Source organism: Nipponia nippon, unplaced genomic scaffold (assembly GCF_047370975.1).
Source record: "Nipponia nippon isolate SJK-2023a ecotype South Korea unplaced genomic scaffold, ASM4737097v1 scaffold_5, whole genome shotgun sequence".
NCBI lineage: Eukaryota > Metazoa > Chordata > Aves > Pelecaniformes > Threskiornithidae > Nipponia > Nipponia nippon.
Window position 1 is genome coordinate 52,271,739 of NW_028262369.1, and position 13,876 is coordinate 52,285,614.

Consider the following 13,876-nt stretch of genomic DNA (forward strand, 5'->3'; position numbering starts at 1 on the left):
GTAGTTGACAGCCCAGGCAGGGACCAGAGGAACAGATGTGTCATCCTAGTGCAGTAATGGGTTCAGGGACCTAGAAGTGCAGAGCTAAGAAGAGAAGGCCTATGGGAGCAGATACACATGGTTGACTGGATACTGGGACCAGAGAGGAAGGTTAACCATCTTTCCTTTCTGAACCCAAGGAAGATGTGCACATTGGTGTTGGTGCTAGCATGTTGGAGGCAAAAGGGTTGGAAAGAAAAGGAAACTGTTCTGTAAGCAGGATTTTCAAAGGTGGATTCACGAGGGGAGGGAGGAAGAGATGGGAAGATCTACACAGTGCTGTAGAAGAGGCAGTTGAAACTCAAGAACGGAGTGCTGAAAGTAGGCTTTTGATGAGAGATGCCATGCAAGGGACAATGATCTCACAAATACAAAAGCCCCGAAGGATATGGGACAGATGGTGTGGGAAAGATGAAAGCGTTCTTGAACAAACTAGGGAATTGCTGATTAAGGTGTGAAGAAGATTTGAAAGAGGGAACTGAGCAGCTGAGGAGTGTTGGATACAGTTGAGCTGGAAGAAAAAGCACTGACTTAGCAAAAAGGAGAAGGAAGAAGAATAGAGAAAGTAAGAGGGATGGGAGAAACACATCATGAGTGTGAAAGAGGCATAAGAGAACCAACTAAATGTGAAGCAGGGCTTAAACAAGTTGGAGTTTGCCCTTCACAGTAGGGCAAGGAGTGTCTTGTAAATTAAAGAGGACCGAGGAGCTGGGAGGCCCAGGAAAGCATGTCTTTTAGCATCTCTCAGGAGTTTCCCACCAGCATCCGTTCCTTCACAGTGCAGCAGCTGGGAGTGGTAGTCCTTGCTGTGCTTCAGGACTGGGCTGCGTAGCACTCATGGTAGGCTGTGCTTATAGGGTGGAGCGCTTGTCTTAGAGTAGCTTGGGCTGAAAAGGCTTTTCACATTCTACTGATTTCTGTTTACGGCTCTGATCCCTGATGGTTTGCTGTTCGTCTGCATAAAATCAAAATCTAAAACTACCAGATTTAGGTCACATTTCTGAATACTCTCATGCAGATTGGTGGCTGTTTTTTCAGATCACACATTTTTTTTCTGATGAGGCTTTGGAAGGGAGGCATAAGCGACAGCGATAGCAGTAGTAATGATAGCACCCCAGGGCTTGGTTTTGCCACATACAGCACTGATGGGCAGGGCAGCATGACCTTGGCTAGGGAGAGATTAAATTCATCACCTCCAGCATGATGTAATGACTGACTGCAACAAACAGTAGAAGAGAAAGGAGGAAAATGTATTGGTGGTAAGAATGCAGGTCTTGGACTGTGCAGTTGTCAAGCGACGTATGGCATTGCATTATGTAGAATTGCCAAACAAATTGGGAGCTTTAAGTATTAAGAGAATAGATGCTAAAAGCTGTTTTCACTAAACTAATGCCTAGCCATTTCCTGTGGTTTTGCAATATTGATGCTAATGTGTTGCGTGTTTATACGGGTTTTTTTGTAGGCTTATTGCAAGCTGTATTTATATACTGCTGCCGCTTTGTTCAAGGCCTTGAGGATATTGTTTATGGGGAGCGTCTGAAATCCCGGGATATACAACCATAGGAACAAGTAGCTGTAGAGACCTTGTTGCAGATAGATGGGCAGTGGAGCTCAATATTCCCACATATAGAGGAGGAGAAGACTTGCCCTTTAGGGAAGGAAGGTTAATGCCAACATAATTTGGTTTTAACATATGTCTCCCTACCTTGCCTGATGGGGAGCGTGCAACAACTGTTAGAGCTGTGTTCTTCGCTTTGCAGTAGATGCAGAATAGTAAGTGTTTGACGAGTTATTCTCATCTTGAATTCTAAATAAATTAGGCACACATCAAAACCAGTTTTGTTTCAGAATGACTAAATTACAGAGGCAGTTGCCTATAATATATCAACAGTTCCTGGGGTGGCCTTTGCTGGCTGGCTCTCCTGGCTTTGCAGAGCTTTCTTTGCCCTCTTCCCATTAGTCTCGGCCTTCGTTTCCATCTTGAATTCAGAAGACAGCATAGAAACAACCAAATCGGTGCCTGTCTGTGTGCAGCACCATACACGTGTGTACTTCTATTTTCTTCTAGCCTGGTCTTCACTTGCCTTGTTGATCTTGTTTTCTTGAGAGCTACACACTGAAAAGAAAGGTCATGCTAAGAAAAAGTGATTTCTCACTTGGCTGAGAGATAGCTTACTACTTATTTGAGTGTGTCATTGGAGCAAGCCTTGGGCTGCTTTCCTCTGAGCACCCATGTGCTGTGAATACAGAGACCTGCGTATATATGATAGCAAATAAGCTTCTAGTTATACAGCATCTTCTTCTGCTGAGTTTGGTCTGAATAGGAGTAGAAAAATGCATTAAGTGTAAAATCCAAAAATAAGAAGACTGCTTCCTCAGGGTGCAGGAAAGAGAGAGATATTCATGTATTGAGAGTCGCAGTTAGAAAATACCAGATGTGGAAGTGTCAGAAAACTTGATAAAAGCATCCCTCGTACGGAGGTTAAAGTCTGGAATTGCAGAAAAGCAAGGGGAGGGATTCAAGGAGATGTTGAATTTCTACCTGTGCACGTTTCCTAGCGAGACGCGCTTCATCTTGTGCAGAAGCTGCAAACTCTACGTGATGTAGGATGATAAAAAGACTAATTTGTTTGAAAGCTTTTTTCCCTTTATAGCGTGTCCATGAATTCCTATGTGAGAAGAAACTATACGTGTGTGCATATGATTGTAGGCAAGTCTTTCTATAGAAAGCGAGCCAAAGGAGTGCTGCCATCTGTAAATCTGTGGGTTAATGTGTTAAGAAAATAACTTTTATTATTCTGTGCGGGTGTAATTGTGTAGCATTTATAAACTTAAAAACCCAAAAGATTCTGTATTTGCAACTGGATCTAGAAGGAAGCACAGATGAGACCTTTTTCAGATATATTGAGTTGTTGGGGTTTTTGGGGGGGCCCAGGTAAGCCTAAGGAGGCTTTATTTCTGTGTGTACAAAGGAACTACCTTCAGAATGAGATAAAAATACAGTTTCTAAGGATTAAAAGACACCGCAGTTTAGGCATGCGTGTTCTGTTCCAGGTTTAAAACCTAAGGAGCTGGGTGTTGCTGCTCCTGAAATGTCTTGGTATGACGTCTTTTGCGTGTAAGACCTCATTCTTTAAAGAAGTGCTGAGTTTAAAGGAGTAATTAATTTCTGCTTGGGCCTGATGTTCACAGTATAGATAATATTCCCTTAAAATTGTTCAGAAGGGATTAATGTTAGGTGAGTGTGAAAGGCACACAGGGAGATAGTGGGTTGTGCACTGCTCTTTAACCAACCCACCGTGCACCCCTTCATTGATAATGATTGTAGCACAACAGCAGAAAAAAAGAAAATAAAATTCCGCGTGCAACTCATTGCCCTGCTGGGAGGAGATCTACTCTAGCAGTGTAGCTTTTAAAAACCTCTTGATTTTTGTACACTAGAGGTTCATAGTGTTTCCTAGGTTAGAATTTGTAATTTTCTTTCAAAAACAAAAGCTGACTTGAGTCATACAAGAAAATAACCGGATCCTGGGGGATTTAGAGTGAAAAGCCATTAGAATCTGCTAATTACAAGATGAAGAGCAGTCAAGCAGTGGTGGTCTGTTGGGGAACTGCTTTCACACATCTTGATATATGAAAAAGCTTTGCGCGTGATGTTGATGGGAGAAGTTTTGGTGAAATATGTATTGCAGATTGTCTGCAGTTTCAGTCCTAAAAGCTAGCACCTGAGTAACAGTTGCCATCTTCAGTAAGGGCTGAGTAGCTTTACTTCAAGAATGGGCTTTCTGTACGAACAGCACTAGATTTAGTTCAACTATATACTTTTATTCTGCCTATGAATAACATAAGACAATGGTCATTAGAGTGCAAGCTTTCTCACCCAGTATATTTTCCCATTGTATCAACAACTTTGCTTAATTAAGCTCCAGTTCCTTTGAATAAGTGTTCAGGGTTACTTGGCAGTGAGTCTGTCTGCTTGAAAGAGAATTGCTGACGAACCAGCCATTCGTTAGCAAAAACGTCTGCTGGGGTGGGAAGGTGAGAAGTTGTTAATTTAAAATAAGATCTTTAAGAATCCTAACTGTGAATCTGTGGAACAAACCTAGCTGAAAACCCAGAAAATTAACGCTTACCTCAATGATGACTGCGCTGGAAGTTTGAGGCAAATATGCTTTATTTGTGCAGAAAAGGGGGGAGATAAGAGGCACAAACTTCATGGCCTGTAATTATTTATAATACTGTGAAAGTCCCAAATAGGATTTCCAGTCCATCGCATGAACATGTGCACATACAATTTGAAGAGACACATTTTGCATCTTAATAATCCTCCTAAGGAGCAACTTCTTCAACCTGTTGTGTTATTGCTGGTACCTGTAGAAAGTAGGGGAGAGTGTAAAAGGAAGAAATAAGTCCACATTGTACCATTTCTCCTTTAGCCAAACTTTCTTCCTTCCTCAGCGTGGGCCTTGAGGGAAACACAGTCAGCTAAGTTTATTTCAAGGTTTTGTCGGGCTAACAGCACAGAGAAGTGCTGCTGCATCTTTTATGTGTTGGCTTACATGGTCAAAGCTGTAGTTGTTAGCTACCCACTGCGGTTCCCAACCTTCAAGTACTCTGACTCTGTTGCTGGTAAGACTAGCTTTTGCAAAACTGCCACGTTTACAAACTATAAAAGTGTAGGTTATGTTCACACATAAATGTTCTTATTCACAGTTTCACTCCCAAGAGGGGGACCAAGACGTTTCAAAGTCAGCGTCCAGGCTCCTCTTCTTGTGTAGACCATGCTCCAGCTTTTCTTTCAGTGTGAGCTTCTGAATTTCACTGTGAGGACTGATATATATGGGATAACAGAGGAGGAATGGTCTCACAAAGGATTATATGAAAAGAAAAAAAAAAGGTGCGAGTGATTTGTGCTCATCTTGCCTATTTTGAGCCCCTTTTGGAACAGGCTCTCTATTTTGTGTCAGGAAAGGAAGATGATAAAATACTCAACTGTGATTTTGCACGAGCCTGCTGGTGAGAGGGGTGCTTAACTCCTGGAGCACTGAAGCTGCAGGTGGGTGTCCACGGTGGCTCTTTATTAGTGAAGAGGGATGACAGAGAGGAGCCTTACAGTTACTGGGAGGATGGGTTTACAGCTTAGCTAGAGGATCTGTCCAGAGCTTTCACTTTCTCCGTAAAGTTGAGTCCGCTTGAATATTATCAGTGTGCATCCCTCCAAGGAGATGTGTGTGCTGTTTTAACAGCTGTCCATTTGGGGTGACTTGCATTTAGTTCTGCCCCCCCGCCGCCCCTCCCCCCAATGTTTTCTTGCACAAAGATGTAAAGAAAGAGTGGAAGAGCTACAACCTCAGCTGTCTTTTACTCCTTATCGCACTGAAGCAGCTCTGACAATTTTCAGTTGTTTAGCTGAGTTTCCTCAAGCTTCGCGAAACATCCAGAGCATTTCTGATTCTCTTAATGCTGACTGCTCTTGCATGAATACTAGCAGTCAGCCTGACTTTCCTTCTCCTTCCTTCCTTCCCTGTACAATTTGCTTCCCCAGGGCCATCCAAATACAGGGCTCATCTAGGAGGAAAGGAAATCAGTGTGCTTCAAAATCCAGCTGTCATCGGGTGAATAATGCCTTCGAATGATGAATGTAGCAGGTATCTCATCTACTCAGGAAGGTCCTAAATTTGATTTTGTTTTTCTTTGCCATCAAGAATGTACTGCAGAAATTTCTTCTTTTGGCATAATCAATGAAAGTCCATTCAAATCCCAAGGGCAAGCGCTCCTAAGTTCCTCTGGGTAGACCAGTAGTGTTCATCCAGTGCCACATCCAGAACAGGGATGTGTGAGGTTCAGGACAGAGGTGCTTCTGTCTGGTCTGTCTTTGCTCTCAGGACTGATTTACAACTTCATTTTGCATAATGCCTACCTCCGTGTGGATATGCGTCCAGTCTGTAGGCAATAACAAAGATTTGTGGTGGAGTCAAGTACTTCTCAATGTCAAGGAACTGTCCTTCAGACTTCCCATAATAATGTCTTTGCAGTCAAGGAAAAAGTTGGCATGTGTGGAAGGCTGTTCATAAGTCTTAGCACAGTACTTCAGCCCTGGAGCATCTTAGAGTTGTTCTGGACCTGCACACTCTGCTAATCTTGATTGAGTCCTACGATGTACCTAGATTTGTCAATTAATCCTTCTATATTCATGTGTAATGCCAAGAGACAAGAAGATGCATACTTTTGACATCCCTAGAGCCTTGTTCTTTTCTGTTGACTTAACAGGACCAAAACTCTTAAGCTGTCTCCCGTCAATTTTATGCCTGTGCATGGCTTGTTGAGATGCCAGGTTATCTCGTTGCAGGGGACTTGAGTGCACTGTGCCACGTCTCCACCGATCGCTCCTTATCTGCCTTGATGTGCAGAGGAGAGGTTGCCACATTTCATCAGGTTACACAGTTGGTGGCTTTCCACCAGAGTGCAGTAATACTTGAGATTAGCAGCCGCATGGAACAAAATGCTGTTGCTTGCCAGGCAGTAAACCCTTGTCTCTTGAATTTTGTTGTGTGTTCGTGTTTTTTCTTCAATCTTGTTTTTGCCAAGCAGCTGGCAACTTCTGCCTTTCCTGTTAAGAAGGGCTACAGGTGCTAACCACCTATAGCAGGAGGTGCATGCATAGAAGTCATTTCAAAAATGGATTTCTTCAGAGCAGGACTATTTAGTCGGCGTGGATCTCCAACATACCCCCTGCCTCTGCTTTCAGAGTTTCTGGCTTCTGCAGACAACAAATTTGAGAGGGATGGGGAAGGCCAGGCTTTCAACCATCTTGCGCTGCATAGAAACACTAAGTGATTATGGTAAAGTAGAACGTGCAGCCACAGTGGATGGTGATACCCTGTTTTTCACACCCAAGAGATACCGCACTACTGCGAGCATCTGTAGGGGAAACAGGTATTCTGCCAGTTAAGTGGGTCATGGTGGTTGTCTTCTGAGGACATGGTAACTCCATCAGACGTGTCCTGGAGAAAAGATTGGTTCAACATGCTCACGGCTGTTGCGAGTTACAAACCTACAGATCTAAGCAACTTCACGACTGGTTTAGGTGTTTAACGTGTTGAATACGTTGGCTGTTTTATAGGCAACATGAAAGGAAGAGAATTGTTTCTTTAGAGGATTAAAAACAAGTTACTTAGCTGTGTTCCCGGGGAAGCAGTGCTAGAGTGCCTTAACAAGCAAGTCGCTGTTTGTTCGATGACAGATTTGGTGCTAATTTTGCTGCTGTCTGCTCCTGTTTGCATCTCATGGTTGTGGGTGAAAGCAGCAGAGTGGTGATTAGCTCAGACCCTACTGAAAAAAAAAGTGCCTTGTGAGGAACAAGGGAGTGAGAGTATATTACCCTCTGGCGTTTTTATTTTATTTAGCAGGTAAAACTGTTCATTGAACCAGAGTTCATTTACAGTGGTACCCCAGCAGACTGCAGCAGCAGGATGAATTACCAATCACTCACAGTGCAAACAGGAATCATTCAAACCCTGGATCATCTGTACTCAAGAGTTCAAGTCTCTTGCACTGCGCACTAGATAGCTCCCAGTGTCTCTCCCTTGCCTCCAATTCCTATCTGGCATCCCATACTTGTTTTAGTCCCCAAATCACATTTATATCTGCATTCCCCCGGTAGGTTTTGATTCTAATGCTGTTAACCAGAAGCTGAGCAGTTCACAGGATTAGACTCTTTTAACCACCAAATTAATGGAAATTGGAGTATATGCTTCTTTGAGGATATACTTTCTTTTCAGGAGCTTTGACTTGGAAGATCATTGGTGAGATAATATCAGGAGTCTTAACTAGTCCCCTAATGATTGTACCAGGGTTGAACAAATCTATCTATAAAAATTAGCCCAGTGGTCCACCACAAGGCTACTCTTACCTGATAAGTGGGTTTTTGGATTGAAAAGGACTTTTCTCCCTTTACTTCGAAGCTGGTGGCTGTGCAAAGTCCTGAATCTCATGGCGAGGCAGCGTGCAGCCCTGTTGAGGCTGGGTTGGGGCTGGCTTTCCGCTCCCTTTCAAGCGGGGCGTATTCTAGTTACTGAGTTTATTAAAAATGCATGTGTTAAGTGATGGGATAATTACAGCAAGTTTGTCTGGGGATGGATAGCAGCAGTGAGAGAGATCGAAAAATGTGTCTGAGAAAATATATCGGCTGTCTTTAGAGTTTGCGGTGGGCGGTTTGGCAGCATACGTTACAACTGCTGGCACAAGGACAGATACGGGACACCGGTCTGGGAGCAGTGGTTCAACCTCGGCATCTCCAGGCCTGTTGCCAGTGCCCCAGCACTTACATGGTTTAGGTTCATTGGCACCATATCGTTCCTTTGGATTTACCCCTGTCTGAACGATTTGGGTTTGGGAGGGTGCATCTGCACTTGCTGGTCACATCAGGAACGCGGTCTGAAGAGCAGAGGCTGTCTCCCCCAGTTCTTGCCTGGGGGTTGCCTGACTGATGCAGCAGACCATTAATTTGCAGACAACCATTATATCTCCAAAGGCAACTCCATCAACTGGCAGCAGGTAAATAGATGCTGCCTTTCTGAATAAAGCAGGGCTGGAGCCCTCTCTATTTATCTTCTCTTCCAAACTGGGTGTATCTGCTATTGCTCTCTAATCTCTTCTTTGTTTTACTTGTCTGAAACCTCTTGGCTGTGGGAGAGGTGGTGTGGCCTCAGAGACGGAGAGGTTTTGTCGTGGTGACTAGTCAGTTTAGTTAGGGCGCTGGAGACCTTTGTCCATATGCTGCCAAAAGATGAAAATGATTATTATTATTTGCCCACTTCACAGGGAGACTGTGAGGATTAATTCATGTTTGTAAATTGCTTTGGAGATTTAAAGCTCTGTACAAGCACTAAGGATTATTGCTTTCTAATTCTTTAAGGTAATATAACTTTTTATAAAGACTTTTAGCCTCAAAAGCATCTTGGAAATGGGAAGAGTTAAGTCCCTTTGAAATTAGATATACTTCTAATGTTTAAGATAAAAACAACTGCTGCTTCTCTGCTGCTTCTTCCAAAAAAGAGAAGAAAAAAAAAAAAAAAGCAATGGCAGATTGTGATAGTGCCTCTTCTTTTTTTCCAGGAGTCAAACGTGCTGATTGCTGCTAACAGTCAGGGTACAATTAAGGTAAGTTATTTCATGCATCTCCTTTTTAAACGCTTGAATCTGTTGTTAGTAAAGAGCAAGGTCAGAGAAACCATACAGCCAGGAGAAACCATTAGAGGGGGTCATCCCAACTGTAGAAGTTTGTAATTTAAATGATGTATTTGCCTCTGGCACATGGCAGAGCGAGCAGACAGCACACCAGCAATGAAACCCAGTTAAAGCAAGGTGTAGAAAAGCTGCTGGTGGCTGTCCAGCACCCGCTGTGCCTCTGCTGCTCCTTGGGGTCCTGGTAGCACAGAGTCTGGCACAAGCATCTCCCCAGGCTCGTGCTGGTTCTTGTGGCAGCGGAGGCTGCATGTTAACTCGCCAGCGTTAACCAGAGCCCATCCTCTGGCTGCTGCTGCCGACACAGGGTGCAGCAGAGCTGAAAGCTGAGCTCCTGATGTGCAGCCGGCTGGAGCAATGTTTGAAATGAGCAGGGATGCTCCTTCACTTTGCTTATTCCTGGTGCCTAGGCTGGCTGTAACAAACAGCAGCTGCCAGCACAGGGTTTTGTGAAAGCAACAGCCTTCCCCATGCACTGGGAAGCCAGCGTTTTGCCAGGTTTTCAGCACTTGGATTAAAAGTCTTCCAGAGTGTCTGTTCAATGTATTTCTATCCATGAAATGTCAAGTACTTTGGAAAAGACTTTGTCTTTCTTTACGTGTCTATCAGACAGCTAAGCAAAGCCAGTACCCAAACCCAGGCTGGTGCTGATCCTCCTGAGAACCCCAGGTCTGATGCCATCCCAAATTGTACACAGCAGCATTGACCTCCACCGTGCTTTTGAGACTTGGTGGTTAATGCCGCAAGCTTGTAGCCCAGAGCCCTGGCAGCTTTCTGTAGCTGCTGATAAAGGTTTACTTGATGTTTGTGAAGTTACATGCTGGATTGTGACTCTCATGAAGCTGAGGTCCTCATCCTGATTTCTCCTTGCATCCCTGTGATGATAGCAGCTCTCTAGAGCTAGACCAGAGTTGCTGGTCTGAACAGTTCTGGAAAAATCACAAAGAAAGCAGGAATGGGGGGAGACCCAAGTGGCCTGTGTTTGACTGCATGTCAAGATTTTTTTTTTTTTCCTCCTTTTTAGGCCACAAGTGGCCTGGTTACTGCTGCTCTTGCAGCATGTGATGCCATAGCCTCTCATTTGTAAGCGATTTATTTAGCAGGCTGTGGAATTGGTTGCTCATTACTTTGGTCACTTCCTTCTTAGTAAAATGGGCAAAATGCACAGACACTTTTGATATCTTGAAGTGAATCCAGCAGCAACAGGAGAGTGATTAGAAAGGAGAGATTTTGCTCATGCACTTTGCTTGTTAATGAGAGAAGGCAGACAGAGAAATGTGCAAACAGCCAGGGCTGTCAGAACTCTGGTATTTCTATTTGCCTTTGGCAGCATGCAGCAGGAAGGTGGGATGGTCTGGGAAAGGACTGGGTTTGCACAAACCCACTCCAACCTGGGGGCAGATGCCATGCTATCCAGCACCCATGGGCTAAAGCTCTCGAGCTTTCCCCAGTAAAACCACTCTGGGTTAATACAGGCTGTGCAAATCACTCTGCAGGTGACAGCCCTCATAGTTACTTTTCTTCTGCCATCTCTAGACCATGCCTTCAGAGGCTGCTGCACCATCTTAGCGTGGACGAGGGAAATGTGAGCACAGAGGGCTGAGAGGACAAAAATCTCTGATCTCCATTACAAGATTTCCAAGAGCTGGTTGATTGGGATGAGTGGAAATGAGACAACTGTGGATGGTTTTGCTTCATGCCATAATTTTTCCTAGCACAAGCAGACATCAAAATTGGGATCCTTGCCAAGTGCTTATCCCATTTGTGTGATATTATTGCATGCTGGTGAATAAAGGGTAAGGGGTGGAGACGGAAGGGTCAGTCCTGTCCTAGTGATCTATATGCTGATGTAGGAGATAATGAATGTCATAAATTGGTATTCTAAATGTCTTGTCTTCCCTACTAATCAGGTACTGGAGCTGGTATGAAGGGTTTTCTCTTGAGGCATGAGGTACTTGGTCCTGCTGATATGCTACGGTATTCATCTGGGATCCTCAGCAGGAGAAGAAAATGAAATCACCTTGATGTTCCTCCCCAAAACCATCATGTTTGGGTTTTTTTCCATTATGGACTTTCTAGGACGTTTCGAGACACTGGAAACACCAGTGAACTGTCTGCCATCAACATTAACTCCACAGACTTTGCTGCTGCTGGTGGTGGTGGTATGGTTGTCTAATTTTTATGATAGGAAAACAAATTCTTTTAAATAAAAACAAAAAGGAATAATAAAATTTATTGAGCCACAAGCTGAAGCTGGAAGATTCTCTCTTGTTGCATATGGGAACAGATTTACTTGGGAAGGGAGCTTACAGGACCACACAGGGCTGTCCTCAGTTGCACATCTCCAGTTACTTTCATCTGGACTGTTCCTTCATCCCCACTGGAAAAAGAAAGTCTCTAAGCCTTACCTGGACATGCAAGCGATCTGCTTTGAGATCCTATACGGTTCAGTTGTTCCTTTGATTTTTTTTTTTTTTAGATGCATTAAATGTAGAGAAATGTCACCCAGGTTGACACCTCTGGAGATTGAAGTCCTCTGGTCATCAAGAAGAGACGGGCAGCTTCCCCTTCCTCCCCTCCTTATGCCCCTGTCTCAACCCAAAGGGGCAGCTCTAAAGGAGAGGAGTAAGTTGTCCTTCCGTCCATGCGAACCTGGGCCTCTTTGCTGCCTGCCACCAGCAACGTGCTGAGATGAGGTGACCTGCAGTTGCCTGGGACCTGGACTGACCTCACCAAGACATTGTGGGATAATGATCTCCCCCTACATTGACGTGGCTGCATTTGACTATCTCAGCTAGAGGAGGAAGCTTCTAGATCCAGTTACCAAAGCCCTGCACCACTTAACCGCCCATGTGGTCTGGTTGCATTTGCCCCTCTCTGCACATCATGGAAGCCAAGCATTTTGAATGTTGTAATAAGAGAGGGGATGGAGTTGGTTTGTAATGTGTTTCAGAGCCATGATATAAGTAGCCTTATTTTTAATGGTCATGCATACACTTAATTGTACATACGGAGGGGGAATAAACCATGATGCTAAGAGTCGTTGTTGCTTGGTTGGCAGGATCCTGGGAGGGATAAGAAGGTGCAGATGGCCTTCACAAGTAGCAGTCATGCTGAGCTCTTAGGATTGCTGCCAGGACTTGTTAAGCTTGAAAGTGGAATTGGTGGGTGTAGCATCTTTTCCTAGCTGTGGGTGGCAAAGGTGCAATGTATACAGTGATACCTGTGGGAAGCATTTCAGTTTGCAAACAATCTCTCTGCGTTCATTCATTGCAGTACACGTTTCCCTCACACCTCTGAGGCTGAGATTGCCGTAGGGACTTCACTCTCCACATCAGCAAAGTAAGGCTCTGCTGCAGACTTGGGCCACTCATCAAGGAGCTGTAACTGATGGTGGCATGTGAAAGGTGTCTTACGTCTTCCAGGTGCTGAAAGCCTGATTCTGATCTTTCCAGAAGGGTTGTGAGGTTTTTTGACATCCTTTTGGGCACAGGACAGAAAAGAAAAACAAGGATGCTCTTGAGGGTATGAACAAAGGAGCAGGGATGAAGCCTTAGAGCAGAGTGAGGGCAGATCCTGTCCTGATTCAACACTGGTGCCTGTTTCCAGCGGGGCCACAGGGGACTTATATGCTCCTTCAATCAACAGCTGTGGCTTTCAGCTAGAAGGGTGTGGGACACACTGAAATTGCTGTTGGCCTCTGGAGAGTCTTGTCCAGTGGGGAGAAACATGATGCTTAGCTCCAAGAGAGGTGTGGATGGCCCCCAGATGCTGTGTGCTGGTTTTCTTCCATGGTTTCTGGCATGCCAGTGGGGGGTGAGAGCAGCAAGAGAAGGAAGGGAGAGAGAAGAGAGCACATTAGCATGTGTTCTGCTCCGAGGTGCTATCTCCAGGTCTCCATCGCGTGAGTCGCCTGAGTCACTGTGGCAGAAGGAAACAAAATTGGTTCCTTCTGTCTAATAGCAGCTGTCTGATGCATCCTGCTGAGCACTAGCTTGATTTCCAGATTATAAGAGAATTTGGTGCTGGGTGGGCTGTGCAGAGCATCCTTGCTAGCCAGCCACCTCCAAAGGCAGGGCCAGCGTGAGGAGTGACGGCCATCGCTCTTGCTGCTTCCCCTGGTTCAGGTGTGGGTTTCCCTCAGCCTCTGGCTTGTTTATCGATGCCTACTAATTTATTTTGCAAGCTGCTGCTGCTGTTGTACCACTGTTCTGTGCTGTGCAGCCACTGCTTGGCAGGTGACCTCATTCCTTCTCTCCCCCCACTTGAAGGTCCTCTGTGTTTTAAATTGAAATCACTCTAATGAAGCTGAGATCTTAAAAACAGAAGAAAAAAAGCAGCTATTTTCAATGTTGTAAGGTTACTCCTTGAATTAAACAGGGAAAACAGTTTAACATTGGCTGCCTTTATTTTTTCAGTTTTCATTCTGTTTCAATCAAGATAAAATGCAAATTTGGTGCCTGGCCCTAATTAGAAACACAGCAGCTCATAAACACAAGTTGATGGTATTTTTTTGTCTTTGTTTCTTTGTCACAAGTGGTATGCTCCTTATTTTAATTCCCTTAATTTTCTTCCCTTCAGGTAACTCTTT

The 13,876-nt window shown here is 44.5% G+C and overlaps 1 protein-coding gene across 8 annotated transcripts in view; it reads left to right on the forward strand.

Annotated features, from left to right (window-relative positions):
• The window catches only part of COP1 (COP1 E3 ubiquitin ligase), a 132,131-nt gene extending 119,809 nt beyond the window's left edge, over positions 1 to 12,322 (forward strand). For 7 of the 8 annotated variants that reach the window (XR_015698746.1, XR_015698748.1, XR_015698751.1 and 4 more), the window contains 2 exons: positions 9,157 to 9,201; positions 11,196 to 11,531. Coding sequence is in view for 1 of the 8 variants with exons in the window: in XM_087731541.1 (XP_087587667.1) it covers positions 9,157 to 9,201; positions 11,196 to 11,213 (63 nt within the window). In the remaining 7 variants the exon portion in view is untranslated. Of the gene's footprint in view, positions 1 to 9,156; positions 9,202 to 11,195 lie in introns of all 8 variants that reach the window. The other variant, XR_015698749.1, reaches the window with a different exon arrangement.
• Positions 12,323 to 13,876: the final 1,554 nt, after the last annotated feature.